We start from the raw sequence: 18491 nt of genomic DNA on the forward strand, positions 1-18491 counted from the left end.
TTTGAAACCCAATGGGTATGGGTATGGGTCCAAAAGTTGGACTCCACGGGTCAGGTCCGAGTCTGGATCCAAAACCTGGACCCAAATGCTATTGGGGTATGGGTCCGGGTCCAACCGGACTTGATCCTTTGCCATCCCTACATCTAGAGCATAAATGTAATTTTCTTAAAAATATATGCTACCATGTAAATCCACAAAATACCTATGTGGGGTTAAAATTAGAGAAAAATCTGTGTATTAATAAATTCATATGAAGATTTACTAGAGGAGTGATTGTATTCATTCCTAATTGTTGCTACTGTCCTGGACTAATCCCTCACATTATTTCACTAAAACATTCCTTCCTCATTGCTCTATTTTGTTAATGGTTACCCTTGATATTTGCAATTGTAAGCGTCATTTGACTTAATCCTTGTGTTTCTTAGGCTTCGGCTTGTTGTCCAAAATTTCTAAACAAGCTTATGTTTTTTTTATTTAATCCACAGCTAAGTCTTCGTGACAACATAATAGAGTATAAGTATGGAATGAGAACATTTATCTTTGCTACAAGATAGTGGTAATCGATTTTGACCATTGATTGTGAAATTTGGTGGCTGCATTTATTCCATTGACCAAACTCAAATATATAAATTTTTTTTTTCGAACTTTACTAGACACGGACACACTAAAGTTCTCAAATTTTACATTAAATGGTTCTAAATAATTATTACCACAATATATCAAAGGTAAATAGTCTCATTGTATACAATCTATTATTATTTTTAAAGTAAAATTTTCTTTTTTTTCTTTCTTTTGACAAAGAAAACAAAAGAAATAACGTGAGATAGAGAAAATTTAGACACATTCTTTAGAGAGAGATTGATTTTACATAGAGAGATTTTAGGCACATTTCTAAAGGTACCGGTGGACATTCAAGAGAGAGAGAGAGAGATTTTGGGCACATTTGTAAGGTAGACGCAAAGGACATTCAAAGGGGTTTCTACACCATCGGGACATTGGTGGCAGAAGGAAAAAGCATCAATTCAAGCACAATTTCTGGCGGGAAAAAGCATGCCTCAAAGGCCCAAAAGCTTATTTAGAGAGAGAGAGAGAGAGAGAGAGAGAGAGAGAGAAACTTAGCACCCATTAATACCCCAAAGCCCCCGCACACTCTCTATTCCCGCCCGCCCTGTCATTTCTCTCACTACCATACCCCCTTTTCCCAAAGCATTCGCATGCTCTCTCTACCCCTCTCTTAAGCCATTTGGAGGGCATCAAACCCTAAATTCCCTGGATTTCTGGGGATCTAAGCTCCCTCTCTCTCTAGACTTTCTCTCTCTACTCAAGTAAGCTTCTCTGTGCTTTTTTGATAGCTTCTTAAGCACTGCAACTCTCTATGCTCTAATTTCCATCAGACTTTTAGGGCACACATCCAGCTTTACAATTAAGGTTCAAGATTCCTTCTTTCAATCAGTTGTCCCCGTTCTCGTCAGGCCTGTGTTGCCTATTTTTGCATTTTCACCCGTAAAACCTTATTCTGTTCTCATGTTCTCAGGGTTTTTTGATTTATTGGTTTTTCTTATACAATTGCAGTTTTCTCGAAATGGCTGATGCTTTTGAGGATGAAGTTGAGCAGACTATAACAATTGATGAGTACATAAAGGGCGTTGAGGCACAAGAGTTGGTACTATGATTTTTTTTTTGGTTCATATTTGGTTTTCGGAGGATTGTTGTGGAGATGGTGTTTTAGGGCTCGTTAGGCCATTCTAGCGGTTTATTAATCTGAGATAAATTGAATTGTTTATTTATTGTATTCTTTTGGTATTTAGGTTTCTCATGCTGTTTTTGGGCATGCTCAAAATGATTTGAGTGTTTAACATTCATGTAATTGGTAAAATTTAGTATATTTGGTACTCTAATTTTTGCTTCTGGTTTTACTTGATGTTAACATGTTATACTGGGCTTGTAATATTGTCAGATTTTTTATTTTTTAAGCTGTTTCTGCTGCTATTGCTTGGTACAACCATCTATTGAAGAAAGCCGAAGACGCTTCATTTTGTTTCATCCTTCTTCATCTTGGGATTTATGGAGATTGAGTTTCTGTCCTCTTATATACAAAAAAGCGATTATGTGTTGTTTTCCTTTTATTTTTTTAAATTGTTCATTCCAAAGGCATTGCAATTTTTTTTTGTAATATTAGATGGTGTTTAGCTCAAACCAGTGCACTTTGTATCTTCTGTTTCTTACATGTGGTTGTTTTCATTGACATGCCATGTGTATAATTCATGAAGCACTTTAAATATATAGTTGTTTCTTTCTATTTTTTATAGATTTTTTGTGTTGGACGAAATCAATGCATAATCATATATATTTCAACCCCTGGTTAAGAGTCTTTGCTAGTCTAATTTTTTGCTCTCAAGTAAATATATTTATTTTTCTATGTAATTGTTTTGGCAGGAGGCTGATTTGGTCTTGGGAGGAGATGAGGGCGAGGAATGCACATATATAAAGGGGTATATGAAGAGGCAAGCTGTCTTTTCTTGCCTGACATGTACACCGGCAGGCAATGCAGGTGTTTGTACAGCATGTTGCTTGTCTTGTCATGATGGCCATGAGGTACTTTATTGCAGGTTTCAAACCTTCAAGATCCCTCGGTAGTTTTACCTAAAGAGAAACTGACTTTGGTTTATGTGAATATGGGTTCAGCTTTTATGTCATCTTTGCATTAAAATAAAGTGCATGCCATTTTCTTGGATGCGATGAACGGTTCATGTTCATATTGAGATTTTATTTCTTTGAGTCAATCTATCAAAATAATGTCCATAACTTTGCAATAGGTCTCCCAGTTAGTATTTTCCAAATGGTTAAATCCAAAATAAAAAAGAATAAAATAAATATTTCTTGAAATGAGGATTGGCAGAGTATCAGACAATGAAATGATTTGGAGCAATGGTATTAAAGCACTCCAATCACTGAAATGATGAGGCCTTTGGTTTCCATCCCCCACTCTGTATTCCAAGTAACTTGGGAAAGTGTGATTTTCTTCATTTATTTAGAGGAAATATGAAAATACATGATGTCAATGGTTTTTTGGATGCAATGATATATTGTGATGATCTTTTTTTGTTTTCTGTTTTTTTTTTTTTTTTTTAAATAAATTACTGTAACAAGAGCAAACAAAGGAAAGTTCAGTTTCAAAAAAAAAAACTAAGAGCAAACAAAGGAAGGAAAATAGTGTGTCAGAAAATGATAATATTTTAGATTTTTCATGGTAAGATGGGGATATTCAAATTCAAAAAGAAAAGATAGCGATATGATGGTCCGAATGGGCTCATTTTCAAGATCGATTGGGAAAAGGCATACGACCACTTGGATTGGGCATCCTCTACGAAACGATAGCCCTGATGGGCTTTGGGGAGAGATGGAGATGGTGGACGGGAGGCTGCTATTCTCGGCCTTTCTTCTCCGTACTTATCAATGGATCTCCAAAAGGCTACTTCCCATCATCTAGAGGCCTTTGACCCTCTTTCCCCTTCCTCTTCGTGATTTCAGCCAATCGATCACCCTCATGTACCGGTTGGGTCTTTTAACTGGCTTCAAGAGCAGTCCAAGGGGTTCAATCCTCTCTCACCTACAGTATGCTGGCGACACCCTCATCTTCTTAAATGCTGTCCCACAAGAAATCGAAACTCTACGCCCCTTCCTTAAATGCTTTGAGTTTGCCACGGGCCTCAAAGTCAATGTGGAGAAATCGACCATGATAGGGGTTGCCCTCACTAGGTCTTAAACAAGAGCCCTCATTCCTCATTGGGAGAGCAAAGTGGAAGACCTTTCTATGAGTTACCTTGGCATGCTATTGGGCCTCGGTAAACCTAAAAAGAGGCAATGGTCCCTCATCATTGACAAAGTCGATGTACGTTTCGTCGAGTGGAAAGGAAGGTTCCTTTCATTCGCAGGAAGATCTACCCTCATCAAGGCCACCCTGGCCAACACCCTGATTTACCATATGTCCCTGTTCCATATGACGGCAGTAGTCGCCAACCGATTAGAACAGTTAATGAGGAACTTCTTGTGGACAAGAGATGCCAATGCCAAAAAATATCACCTAATTTCCTGGGAAAAAGTTTGCCAACCCAAACATTTAGGTGGACTCGACATCTGGATCTTGAGAAAACATAATACCACGTTGCTCTGCAAATGGTGGTGGCCTCTTGCCACTCAAAAGTCATTTGCTGCAAGTACAAGATCCCTCCTTGCTGGAAGGGAGAACACTGAGCAGAGCCACATGGGTTTGGAAGTCTTTCTTGTCCTCTCTCACCTTCTTCTAGAAAAACATTCGCTTCCACCCTAGGGAAGGCCTTTGCATCTGCTTTTGGTCCGACCTCTGGCTGGGCCACCACACCCCACTCAGAGACCTTTTCCCCTCTCTTTTCTCTCTAGCCACCGACAAATCATCTTCAATCACACATGAGATGCCCCTCTTGGGTAATTTTAGAGTTTGGAACCCGTCCTTCAGATGCCCTCTCACTGATCCCGAAACCACTGATTTTCTCTCTCTGTCCTCCTTGCTTCATTCAAATTTCCTAGCCCTTTCTGGGCCAAATTGCTTGGTATGGACCCCTTCTCCTTCGGGTTCCGTCTCGATGGCTTCTTTCTATAAGAAATTGTTGTTACGTCCCACTTTTCCTCTCTTCGAAATCTATCGTAGCTCAGGTGTGGTCCTCCAAAGTCCCTCCTAAAGTGCAAGCCTTCAACTGGATTGAAAGTTCCAAAAAGACCCTCACAATTGACCAACTCCAACAGAGGGGAGTTCCTATACATAATCGTTATGCGATGTGTACCAGTGAGGAAGAGACCAACCCCCAACTTTTCATACATTGTAGTCTTGCTCAGGAGTTGTGGAGCTTACTCCTTCGCCTCTTCGGACTCTCCTAGGTCACTCCTCCCTCCCTATCGACACTCTACAACTTTTCAAAGGACATGCCGTGGCCTACTATTGGGAGGCTCCTTTGGAAATCCTCCATTGCAGCTCGATCTGGACGATTTGGATGGAAAGAAACTCGAGTATCTTCCAAGGGACACTATGCGAACCTCTGGCCCTATTTCACAAAATCACCTCGGAGGTTGATTTTGGGCCTCCAAACACAGGACTTTTAGAGGAGTCTCGACCACAACTTTCTTGCACCGCTGCAAAGAAATCCTCCTCACCCATTTGCCGCAGGTCCCCAGGTCTAGCAACTAGTCTCCCCCCGGCGGGCCTTACTAAACTTAACTTTGATGGGTGTTCACTGGGAAATCCCAAGCCGGCAGGAGTGGGTGGGGTCCTTTGTGGCCACCTTGGCAATATTGTTATGTCCTTTTCCAAGACATTGGCCACACGGACTCCCAACTGGCTGAGTCAATGACACTCCACACTGGCCTCAAGCTCTTCGATCCCTCGTGGCCACAACCTCTTATCAATGAGGAAGATGCACGTAATATAATCACTTGGGCGGCAGGCCCGGCATCTGGGCCTCCCTCCCCCCCCCCACCTCTGGTATTTAGCTCCAATTTTTGATGAGATTACTCACATTTGCAGGGATATGGCCGTCTTAATGGAGGCATATTTGGGGGGAATCCAATGCCTTGGCAGATCAACTGGCTAAAGATGGAGCGTCTACCAGTACCTTGGGTCTTTCATAGACTGTATTTTGGACTCTTTTTACTATTATACACATGTATGGGGCAGATGTTTTAGCCCACTTTTCGTTTTTCAGTTGTCTTACCCTTTTCGGGTTCTTGTTTTAAGCCCAAACATTTTTTTGTGAAGGGCTACCCCTCTGGGGTAGTCTATTCTTTTGGCAAGAGGCCTCTGTCGGCTCCCTCTGCACATCCTTGTACTTATTCCTTTTATACTACAGTTAACAGCATCAAAATAAGAAAAGAAAAGACAGCGATATGTCAGCCCATGTGTAAAATGAACCTACCTTGGGACATTTGCATAAAATAGTACCAAATTGGTTGTTTGTGAAGATGTAATGGATATATTTATCATCTTGACTTCTGATGTGGAAAGAGAAGCTTGGAGAGAAGCTCATGTTCCAATTTCGCATTATACAAATGAGAAGAGACGAGGAAAAGCCTAGTGTGTAGTCAACCAATTTCATTCCACGTCCAAAAAGGGAGAGGGGATGATAAAGAAGGGCATGTAGCTCATCTATGGAATAGGATCACTTCACCAAGAAATCCAGTTAAATTAATGATTAGTAACAAAATAAAAATTAGAGTGTACCAAATGACTCATAACTATGTTATTTACCGTTACATTATGGGAAGATTTATGGTTCCAAGTGCTGTAGTCCAGGACTTAGATCGCTCGTTTAAATAAGAGGGAATCAAGCAACTCAACTAGCTACCTTGCTAAGAGACTAGTGCACTCGCTCTATTAACAGCGTTCGCTCTACTAACTAGTCTTAATCCTTCGTCTCTCTTTTTTCTTTTATGGCTAAGTATAATCCAGGAAAGTCATACTGGCAAGGAAGCACACAAGAGGCAAAATTGTCTTTCAAAATAGTATGGTTTTCTAGATCAAAGTAGGCTTGCAAAATGAAAGAAATTTGTTACTTATTTCAATTTCTACCATGAGATTTCTGGCCCCGGGGCATATGTCAAGTTGTTTGAACTTTGAACTTCCGTTTCTATTATCTCTAATCATGTTGTTGGAAAAAGTTTGGATACTTGACACTTTTATGGAAATGAAGCCTATGATTTGGGTTCTCTTTTTCCCTATAAGTTAGTGCTATTGGAGTGATGGTGATTTCCCGAATTATGAATCCTCCCTCTATTCTATTCTTATGGCAAATTTTGTTTAGAGAACCCAAAAGTATGCAGATTACTTGAGTATATCTTGCGTTTTCTTCAATTGATGTTGGTATTCTTTTGTTAAGGTTGTGGAACTCTGGACTAAGCGAAAATTCAGGTGTGACTGTGGGAATTCAAAGTTTGGGGAGTTTTTCTGCAAACGTTTTGCTGCTAAAGATCCAGAAAATACAGAGAATTCATACAATCAGAATTTCAAAGGTTCTTATTGCACATGTGGAAGGCCTTATCCTGATCTTGATGCTGAGGAGCAGGTGGAGATGATACAGTGCTGCATCTGTGAGGATTGGTTCCATGAGAATCATCTTGGTCTTGAATCTGGTGATGAGGTACATATATGGTCTGCAGGATTTATACTTGTATTTCTTTTATTCAGTATGGCTAATGGAGCTTCTAATAGATCTAGTAGAGTGTACACAATTGAATGCCTGTAGAATTTGGCGAAGTTAAAAGATAGGAAATTTTTGTTCCTAAGCAGAAATCTAGTCATCAACAATCTTTCTACTCAAATGTTCACTAACTTATTCGTGATTATTCACATCTCAATCCCTTTTTCATTTACCTTTTTCAAAACCTGACTTATTCATATATGCTGAATCTTTTGTCTCATTTAATGCATCTATTTCCACCTTAAATTCCTCTAGTAAACCTTTTCTAAGCTCCTTTGTCTACAGCATAGCTGAAAGTGTATGTGATTATAGTAACCATTAGGGGTGATCACCCTGTCTCAAGTCTCTTGAGAACCCAAAGAAACCTTTTGGGTATTGAGGATAAAATGAGAGAGAGTAGGCTTAGGCATGACACCAATAGGAGATAAAATGAGAGAGAGTAGACTTAGGTGGGCTGATCATGTGTGGTGACAACCAAGTACAACACCTGTTAGGAGGTGTGAGTTAATCTAAGTGGAAGGATTGAAAGGGAAAGGGCTAGGCCCAAAAGGACGTGGTTGAAAGTAGTTCGAAAATATATGGGGACTTATGGCTTCATTGAGGATGTGGCCTTTAATAGAGCAGAATGGAGAACTAGGATTCATGTAGCCAACCCCAATTAATTGGGAAAAGGTTAAAATGATGATGATGATAGTCAACACTTAACTTTAGTGACTTGAGATATCCGTCCCTCTGGAAGGATAATCTATGTACACATCAACCTAATAATGGGGGCTCTTCCTTGTATAACATGATCCCTAGCCTTCCTGCCCTTTGCGCATGTGCTGAAGAGTCAGGTCACTTGTAGAGTAATGTTAATCTCTTCTTAGCATCTTACCTGCATTCTAAGTAAAGCACAAAGATTCTCCTTTACCTATGGAAAATATTACAAAGGACTCGCAAGTCCTATATTGATTTATTCTACTAGGCCATCTAGCTATCTCTTCTGACAAGCTGGTTTTCTAGACCAACAAACCTGTAGGCGGTATTACCTTGACACTCTGTATGGATCTCTATGTTGCTCTTCAACACGTGGCGACATGTCACCAACACTTTTGCATACATGTTGAGTGACATCACCTGACATCACCATTTTTAGAATGGTGTTGACACTTTCAATACAAGTGTCATTTTATATGTTGCATTCTTTGGTCATAAAATGTCTATAGTTCTCAATGGTAGAGTGGATTATTGCTTTATGATAGGTCTTTGGTTCAATTCCTGTCACCAGCAAGCTATTTTATAATAATACAATATTTCGACCCTTTAATAATAAAATGACTTTCCCTCAATCTATTCAACCTGTTCTTCATGGGAGTTGAAACTCCTCCATCTTGAATAGCACCGTCATATCTGCCAAGACACCTTATAAGGTGAAATAGAAAAGGAAGCTATAATGTATGTTATTATTAGATTCTATTTGTTATTAAAATATAAATGTGAAAGGACTTGAACAACTACCGCTCTAAAAGTCCTAACTGTTGTGATGTCGGCCACTTCTCCACCCAAATTTGCTATGTTAAGAAAGTATAAACTTCATATATCAATAAAAATATAATACTTGAAAAAAATTCCTAACTGTTGTGATGTCGGCGATTTCTCCACCCAAATTTGCTGTGTTAAGAAAGTATAAACTTCATATATCAATAAAAATATAATACTTGAAAAAATTAAATATGAACATGTCCGTCTGTACTAGCTTTTTAGGCCTATGTATTAGACACTTGCAACACTTATAGACACCGACACCCATGTCGGTATCCGTGTAAACTGCCTATATGATGGAATCATGTTGCACAAACTGTGAGTCTAGAATGAGATGGTTCTCCCATGGATTATGAAGTGTGAAGTATATTCTCCAAATGAGTGTCAAAGGCATTCATCTCGGAAAATGCTCTAGGTAGTGAGTGCCTTTAGCATTCACTTGGTTTTGGGGCATGAGTGCTCATAAACCCCTACTTGAATACTAGCTAGTATTCAAGTTTGGCTGGGATGGATGGCATGTTTGGTTCTCTCAATTGTGACTGTCTAGTAGGCAGTCTTATTGGAAGGGGCCATCAAGAATGCCAATGAAGTTGTCTTTTCATTAAGGCATGTTGTCAGCTGTACTATGTGGCTCTTTGCTCGTACTCATGCTAGTTTTGAACTTCAAAATGCGAGTGATTTTTGCTTTTTCAGCTAATCCATTCTTCATCACCTACACCTTATGTGTGGCATCCTACTGCTGCATCCTATACAAGCTTGCTCCAAGTGTTGGTGTAAGCTCACAAGGGTCTGCATCCCGTCTAAACATTGGTGTGGCTCATTAATGAATCTGTAAGTCCATGGTGATTGCAATGTGCGATTTGTTTGAAGGGACCATTTTTTAACATAATAAGGATGCTGAGCAGAGTGTTGCTCGAAGGGCCTTTGTTTTCCCATCATCGTCACGCTGGGAGGACATGTGAGGAAGAAATTGATTTATGGGCTTCATAGGGGGAATAAGGCTTTGAGATCCCAGATTAACAATTTGAATGAAGAGCTAGCTTTACAATTGCATTTATCTTGAGATGAAGGAACTGCATGAAGAGCTTGATAGTCTGCTTTGTGAGCGAGAGGAGATGTGCATGCAGCAGGTGAACTTAGGGCTAATGTGGCTTTGGAGAGGAGATATGGATGATGTGTATGTCGATGGTGTTGGTGTTGGTGATGGTGATGGTGATCGTGTTGGGGATGGTGTTGTGGTGGTGTTGGTGATGATGATATTGATTTTGTTGATGAGGATGAGGACATGGACTTGATGATAACCGGATATCGTGGAACATCGGGAGGAGATGCTAGCCATGAGAGAAGTGTTAAGAGGTGATGGCCTTTAGAGACTTTTTTTTTTGTTTTTGCTTTTTGGGGATGATGGCCTATAGAAGCCTCTTTTTGTTTGTCCAGTGTGGTTGGGGACTAGGGTATGTCTTCTACAGTGGTTGTGGGAGGACAGGATTTTCAGTGATACCGCCATGTCTTTTTCTTCGATTTTCCATTTTTGTTTTTGTGTGTAGTAGGCAAAGGGTAGGCATTGGGCCTTGACCTTCCCATTTTTGTGTGACCTCCTCTATGACTCTATGACGGTCACATCTGTGGCAGGTGTGGTTTTATGGGTGTTCTACTTGTACTTCACCTTTTTTAATGTGAATATAAATGTGTCTGTGTACAGGTTGTGCTCCTTTGTGTCTCTTTAGACATATTTATTTCTGTTCTGTTTTTAAGTGTTTGTCACACCTGTAGATTTGTAGTTTACTTCCATAAAATGCCAACTCTAAAGACTTTTTGATGCTCAAACTCTAATGTATACTCCTTTAAATTTATTTGAGATATTTTTCTTGTGAAAACAAAAATCTATTGTTTAGCAAAGCATGCTCTAGATTTTGGAAGTATGCAACATTTTGGGCAATTTCTTTTGTGTTTTCTGCATGTGCTCATGTTGGGGTGGCATGGAACAATTTGTTTGGATAAGTGAAATAGATATATTTTTAAAGTTTGGGGAGGCCTAGAAAATATTATTTGATAGGCGACGATTTATTTATTTATTATTTTTATTTTTTGGCAAATTAATAAATAAAAAAAATGTCCATGAGAGATGAACTATTTAACATTCTACTGATCTGCAACTATTCCAACTCAAGATCATGCGTTCCATTATGGGTATTTTGAAATTAAATCAATAGAGAGAGGTAAAGTGATAAAATGTTCATCTCTAATGGGTAGATTGATAATCTCTCTCTCTTTTTTGCGTGGGTTACGCTATATGCAGAGTTATGTGTTTTTTTTTTTTTGCAAAAGCATGTCGGGTTTCGAGCTCTTCACCATCATACATTTCGATATACGTGGAAAATGCATTTTTTGGGGTATATTTATTATTTACCTATGGCGGATTTGGATGACATTGACCTCAGTGTACCTTTTTCAGAGAATTGTCTACAAATCACTTCAAGAAAATTGACTCAGCCTTGGAAGTCACCCTCTGGGCAATCCGAGCCAGTTGAGTCTGAGTCAAGTGACTGATTTCAGTTTCGCTTTAAATTGGCTTTTGTGTACACTACTCAGTTGAGTACTGTAGAACCAGTACTGTAGACATTGGCTACTTGAAAACTCGGGCAAATCGGACCAAGTTTTGAAGTACTCAGAGGAGTGTCCCCACTCCTTGCCAAAGTTTTTGCACTTTGAAACACTGAAGCATCAGTAATAATGCTGTGCAGTTACTTGTGACCACTGTTTGAGCATATCTCTAGATGAGCCAAAGAGAGCTTGCATAGTTACTAACATATGTTTGTGGAAGTGTTTTTAATCTACTTGTAATTTTAACTGGGCACATGTTTGTTGATGCGTCTGCTGCTTGCTTTAACCTTGTTTTGTAATTCAATGTTAAATTGCCAATACATATTTTATATTACGTGAAAAAATAAAATATTTTGTACCGTTGTTGTGCAATTGTTTATGGGGACCGCGACGCAGGACCAACATCCAAGAGCAGGTTAGAGTTAAGGTGGGGGAGACTTGGTAGAACCCTTCTCAGCTTCATGCATATGGGATAAGCGAAGTGCACAGAACCTCCCTTAGCAACCATGGAACAAATTACAAAAGACCCACAAGTTCTGTATGGACATGTGAAACTTAGGCGATCTAGATGTCTGTCGCTTCTGGAGGGTCAGTTCTTTAGACGGACCAACGTATATCGTGTACCTTTAGCCATGACCGACCTCCAGGAGGAGGCGAGCATGGTGTGGCGTGATGCACAGATGTGCACGCCCATGGTGTGAATCCTTGGGCAAGATGGCAGGCATGGATGGCTTGGTAGGTGGGACATGGTGGACCACCAAGACCGACAAGCTGAGTCTTGAATGGTTGAAACATGGTTAGCGTGACTTGATGGGATATCGGCATGGCCCATGTGAAAGAGACTTAGCCAATCATACACTTGCTGGGCAGGTGTAATGACCATCAATGATTTAAAGGGATACAAATTCAAAGCTATGCAAACGGCCCAGGCATGAGTTTGTGCAACGGCCAGAAGTTGTAAGAGACGGTGAGTGCACATGTAGATGGTCTATGTAGGCATTAGTAGCCATGCAATGACCACGTGTCCCACCCCTGCCTTTCTCCCGGGGGGACATCCATGGTTATGTAGAACTAAGTATATAAAGGTAATAAGAACGGGGCGGGGCCCTTTTTTGTTAAGCTTTACGTGCTTGTTTGTTCATTACTCTTGTATCTGCTTGTGGAAGGCTGGCCTGCCTTGGGTTGGGTTCAACTTTGGCTTGGCACTGTACAGGGTATAGCCCCATGACAACTACCAATGCAGCATTTGGACTTTGCCACCCTTTAACAAAGCTCCATGCATTGTGGAGATAAAGAACCCAAATGTTGCCCTTATCATGAATTGGTTAAGTTATTTATGTTATTAATACATACACTATTTTAGGGTAGCCAGTTAGACACACACACACAAACACACACAAAATCATCACCTTTTTTAAGAAATGAGAATAAAGTTGCCCTTCTGGGGTATCCTTTTTTTTAATTAAATGTACTTTCACCACATAATTCCAATCTACTTTTCCTTTCAACCAATGTTTGATCCCCTTTCATGTGATTGCATGTGCAGATCCCAAGAGATGAAGAAGGGGAACCTTTATATGAGGAATTCATCTGTCAGGATTGTTCTATTAAGCTCCCTTTTCTCTTGTTCTACCCTCCGGACATTTGGGCACGAGCCAAACAAGCAAAAGGAGCCCCAAGCAACATCAAAGAGCAGTCGCATGAGAATGTGCTTTCTGGATCCCCTGTGAAGGTGAAGAGTAGTCTTTCTTCTTCTGATAACCCAGAAATATCTAATGATATGGAGAAATCAGGTATCAGTAATGCTGATAATGATGTATCAGAGAAAAATTGTGGGAAGGAGCTTTCAAAATCCCTTGGGAAGCTTGAGAAGTGTGAGATTGGGTCATCTGAGAACCCAAAGGTGAATATTTCTTCCAAGATTGTTGATAGTAATGAAATTACTGCTGATGATAATGCTAAGAAGGAAAATGCGGGTTTAAAACAAGAGAATGGATGCTTAGACGATAATGGTTTGGGCCCAAAATGCTTTGTAGGGGTAGGTTTAAAGACACCTTTCACTGAAAGAGACAAGAAGCCACTCTTTTTATTGAAGAATTGGAGGGATATTCTTTGTAGGTGTGTGAGTTGCCAAAATATCTATACTGAGAAAGGTATCAGGTTTTTGCTTGACAAAGAGGATTCAATGGAGGAATATGAGAAGATAGGTAAACAAAAGAGGGAGGAGAAACTGCAACAGCAGGAAGGGGTTGAGATGAACTTCCTTAACAATCTCGGTCGTGTACAGCAAATTGAGATTCTGAGTGGCATTGCCGACATGAAGAATGAACTTCATGCCTTCCTGGTATGTCTGTTATCAAAGTTTTCCATCTATTATCAGGAGATTACATGCCGACCATTTCATGAAATGCTATTTGAAAAAGCCACTGGTTTTAGCTCTGCGGGGTAAGAGTCTTTGATTTAGAACCTCAGTGGTTTCTTATATTTCCCAAGACAATGATTCGCCCGAGTCCACACCGAGCAGCCTAATGACCTAGAAAACCCAAAACAAGTAAGAAAAATATCTAAAACTTTGGAAAAATCACAAAAAATACTAAACGACAAAAAAGAAGCATATAAAAGATGAGAAAAAAAGTTTTCAAGAAAAATAACAATAGAAAACTGGTTAAAAATAATATTTTCAGAAAAATGAAAAAAATAGAAAAATTATTAGAAACCATAAAACCATGAAAAAGTATAAAAAGCTTAAATATAAGTCAATTATAATTGACTGAATCAAATATTAAATCAATTATAAATTAAACATAATAAATTATGTATCAATTACATAACCTCTGAGTTTGGGGAGATTGGGCAGGTCAGGGTGAGTCACCCTAGTAGTCAATCACTGTTCTGAAAGCTGTGGGATAGTTTTTCTTTTCTGAAAATGGTGGATGCTTTATAAAATTTGTGAAACTAGTGACCATGTTGGCATGACTTATGGAAACGAACGGCAGTAATAGTTCTTCCCCCTGTTGCGGTTTTCGTACTTGTGCTTTTGTGAGCATTTGCCTTCAGTCAAGTTTCATAGGGAAGGTTTAGTTTTACATTGTAATCATGGCAAATGAGCACTTTTAATAGTTTGGCATATGAAAGCATGCAGAAGCCAATGCCTAGAGCTTGTAAATTGGGGATGAATTCAAAGGGTAGCACTTCGAGCTGATCACTCAATAGTTAGCCTGATTGCTTTCCTATAGATTGACTTTTCTTACTTCATACTGAAATGTAGATTAGATAGCAACACGTAAACTATGCTCCCGAGGTAGAAAAATCCATTTTCTCCATTGGCCTACTTCGGAGTTTTCTTGATTCGACAATTTGGGATCCACTTTAGAATCACTAGATGACTTTAGAATCACTAGATGAGTGTTTTTGTGAAAAAGAAAACGGTTTTGAGCACCCAAACATCTAAAACTTAACTTCCATAAATTGGACGGTCTTGTGCAATCCTAGGGTGTGATTAAACAGTTGGCCACTAGGTTGAGTGGGTCACATCCCAAAAATTTGAGTGCTAAATAGTTTTGCTTGAGGGAGCAAATGTACATTGGCTCCCACCATGCAGTATTCTTGGGGCCAACGAGGAATCACTGGCTTCTCAACGAATCTCCCTTACTTTTTCCTATATTTAAAAATAAAAAGAATAATCTTATTCTATGATCAATGGTGCTGCAAACAATCTTAGAAATGCTCTGAATGTTGGACTATAGAGAAGAGCTGGGGCCTCAGTTTCAATAGATTCATCCCTGAACAAACATGGCGCATTCTTTCCATTCCATCCCTTACGACTCCTGATCCAGTTTGACCCAGTGCCAAAAGTGATTTTAAATTCAAGGAATGAGTTAAGAGGGTTATTATGTGTTTCCTTTTAACTCTATTTTCACCTCTTCTCTCAGAAACCTGGCAATAAGTCCCCAATATTACATATCAATTCATTCCTGATGGTTGCCAAGGAAACCATTCCCAGCTCGTCTCACAACTCTTGACAAACACCCTATGAAGATCCTATTGTTTTTCTCCTATATGAGGAAATACGCCTAAGCACTCTACCACTCACCAATCTGAAGGGGGCTTCTATCTAGAGCTACAAAAAGTTCTATTTATGTTTATCCTCTTTGCTAATGGTTGGCATGTAAACTCTAATAGGACTCGCAGCAAATTTGACGCGGACTCTGATTCCTTGTCCCTTATATCATTTAAAATGCATTGACGAGGCTACCTTTCCACAGCCCCCAATGCAATTCACCATTTTAACCAGCATTCAGAAGTAAATGGTATAGACTATAGAGCTGGAAACTAGATAGAGAATGACTTTATGTCACAACATAATGCCCCCAGAATTAATTCTACCCCTTATTTCTTTCTTTACCTTATTTATCTCTCTCTCACAACCCCCCCCCCCCCCTTCTATTTTCTCTCCCTCTCATATATAAATATAGGGGCATGAGCATGACATACAATTTTTTTTTGAACAGTTCTGTCCAAGGGCTGAATTAGAACTGTCAGAATTTGCCATGGATCTTAACCAATATTCGTTAGTCAGGAAAGATAGAATTAGGAAAAATTGGAAAATTGAGTTTGGGCCAAATGTTGTCACTTGTGGCTAAATTTTGGACCTAAAATTCAAGTCATTATATTTTTGAAATATGGAATTTTAACCATATTTTGAAGACTTTCTATTTGGATTGCAGAGTTTGATTTTGTTCTTGGGTTGAACGGATATGAAAATTAGGGTCAGAGTTTACAAGTTTTACCATCTGATTTCCAAATTTTGAGTCCTAAGGACTCAAAAGTATAGGGTAAGTGTGGTGCACATGTCGACAATTGGACATGCAAGCTAAGGACTTCAAACACTTGGCTAATGGGGTTTCCCCATTTGGGTGGGGTTTGGATTATGACTTATACTAATGATAGTTTATTCCTTGGGATGAGTGCATCTACACTGGTGATATTTGATCTTTCCTGGTACTAAGTTTGGGGGCTTCAGCTAGGCTTTCCAGAATTCAAGGGGTGTTTTGGGTTGTGGCTAATTCAGTTTTGGGCATATCTATTTGGAGATTACAATTATGTATATGGAATCTCTGGGTCTTAGAATGCAGGATTTTGTTGATGTAGTTTCATTTATTAGCCAATTTCCTTGATACCAAACAGTTAAATTGTGATGCTTACTTTATGCATGCAGGGAAACTTAGACCCTTCAAAACCAGTCACATCAGCAGACGTACAGCAAGTCTTTGAGAACCTTGCAAAGAAACGCCAACGCTTACAGTAAGCACAAGCTTTGCATGAATCCTTGTTCTTTTTGCTTATTCCTTTCCCAGATCCTTTGGGAAGTATGTAAATGGTCCAAAAATCTGCTGACTTGTAAGTAGTTACCTAAGAAGAATTTAGTACTGGACTTTTACTTTCATTGACATGGTTTGTGATATGCAAATATATGCCAACGCTTGCTATGAGTGAAAGCTTTTCATGAGTCTTTGCTGTTCTTTTCGATAATCCCTTTCTGTAAAACTATGGTTCTACGGTAATATGTAGAGGAGAGAGTTGATATAAGGTGTCAAACTTATACTATAACAGGTGCAGCTCAAAAACCGATATTTAAAGATTGTTTTGAGGCTTGAAAGCCCTCCAATTGATCATCTCCACTTGTATGAATATAATAAAACAAAAATAATTTTAAGTCATGAAAATAGTGCATCTTGTAGTATGTAATCTTGACCTTCTATTTTCAAGATTTCCTAGTACTTATAGATCTACTAGATATGCACTATTTTGTGAGCTTTAAATTTCCTATTTAGGGGCCAAAATATATTTTTAGGCTGTTTCTGGCACTAGAACTACATATTTTGGCATGGTCTAGAGGGTGCACATTACTTTGAATGTTTTAGGTTGAGGCCTTAAGCCACACCGATATGCAAATGGTCCAGGTCCAAAGACTTTTTTTTATTTTTTTATTATTTTTGGATAATTCAATGGGAAGACATGCCCCCTACCCATTTTTTTCAGATAGATTAGCAAGTTAGGTGTCAATGGGTGGTGTTAGTAGGATCAGAAACCCAATGTGGTAACTAAATATGGGAGTGTCAATACCACGACTCTGCCCCTTTCCTAGGTCTAAAGACTTTATGAATCAGAATTTTTCTGTCATGGTTTATGTGATAGTAGGTTGTGTAAACTTCTCTTTTGGCATCACTTGGCTTCTAATGGAGAATGGTGGTCTTAATCTTTTTCTGTGTTTGCCTTTTTTTTTTTTTGGTTAATTGAGCATGAGTAAAGGAATTATACATCCCAATTATGTATTTATCACCATTTGTGGGCTGGAAATATTGATTATTGGCAATGGGTTTTGGAAAGTTCTGCAAAGAAATAATAAACACGCACCTAGCTCGGGATAAAAGAGAGAGGAGAGATTGGTTTAATTTTTAGGGATTGTATACAATGAGACCATTTACTTGTGTTATTATAAAATCTGATAGCTTAGGTGTAGCACAAAGTTTGAAAAAATGTCTTTTGAAGTTTGTGCGTGGTCAACGGAATAAATGCAACCATCCAATTTTACATCCAATGGTCAATATTAATTTTAACCAATTTGTATCATAAGTAAATGATCTCAGTAATTTTTATTGCTATTTAAACTGTTAGGTGTTCGTGAAATGAGATATCGTGTGCGTTTTATGGAGAGAGAGAGATTTTAATAAACGAAAGCAATGTAAAATGAGCCAAAGTTTTGTCCTAAGGGAAGAGGGAGAGACTTTAATATACGAAAGTAATGTGAAATGTGCCATATTTTTGCCCTAAGGGAAGAAAAGGGAGAGAGATTTTAATAAAAGTAAACATTATTTAATGCAATAGAATGAGGGATCCAGAGGTGTCTTTTGTGCAAACAGGTAACATGCACATACCCAATTGTTTTTCAAAGTATGACTTTTGCAGATGACACGGGTAGATTTTCAAACCTTACGCCAATCTCTCGCTTTCGCGGTGTCGGGAAAAGCGATAGGAAACCGGTAAATCTTTTTAACCGAGGAACATGCATCTAACCATGTTTGAGTAATATAATTCCCATTTTGAAATATTATATCTTTAGTGAAAACATAAAAT

At 38.9% G+C, this 18491-nt stretch overlaps 1 protein-coding gene across 5 annotated transcripts; it reads left to right on the forward strand.

Moving 5' to 3' along the window:
- Positions 1 to 1100: 1100 nt before the first annotated feature.
- On the forward strand, positions 1101 to 16876 carry LOC18442400 (PHD finger protein-like protein). 5 transcript variants are annotated; one of them, XM_088870211.1, is made up of 6 exons: positions 1101 to 1472; positions 1573 to 1663; positions 2437 to 2595; positions 6906 to 7166; positions 12901 to 13698; positions 16573 to 16876. In XM_088870211.1, the coding sequence occupies exons 2-6, from the start codon at positions 1583 to 1585 to the stop codon at positions 16660 to 16662; spliced, it is 1389 nt and encodes a 462-aa protein (XP_088726337.1). In that variant the 5' UTR covers positions 1101 to 1472; positions 1573 to 1582; the 3' UTR covers positions 16663 to 16876. The 5 variants fall into 5 exon arrangements, with proteins under 5 accessions (XP_088726337.1, XP_011626327.2, XP_088726349.1 ...); XM_011628025.3 differs by having other exon boundaries at positions 1101 to 1428; XM_088870223.1 differs by having other exon boundaries at positions 1101 to 1428; positions 12901 to 13257.
- The last annotated feature ends 1615 nt before the right edge of the window (positions 16877 to 18491 follow it).

Source organism: Amborella trichopoda, chromosome 1 (assembly GCF_054954075.1).
Source record: "Amborella trichopoda isolate Santa Cruz 75 chromosome 1, AtrichopodaSantaCruz75HAP2 v2.0, whole genome shotgun sequence".
Taxonomy (NCBI): Eukaryota; Viridiplantae; Streptophyta; class Magnoliopsida; order Amborellales; family Amborellaceae; genus Amborella; species Amborella trichopoda.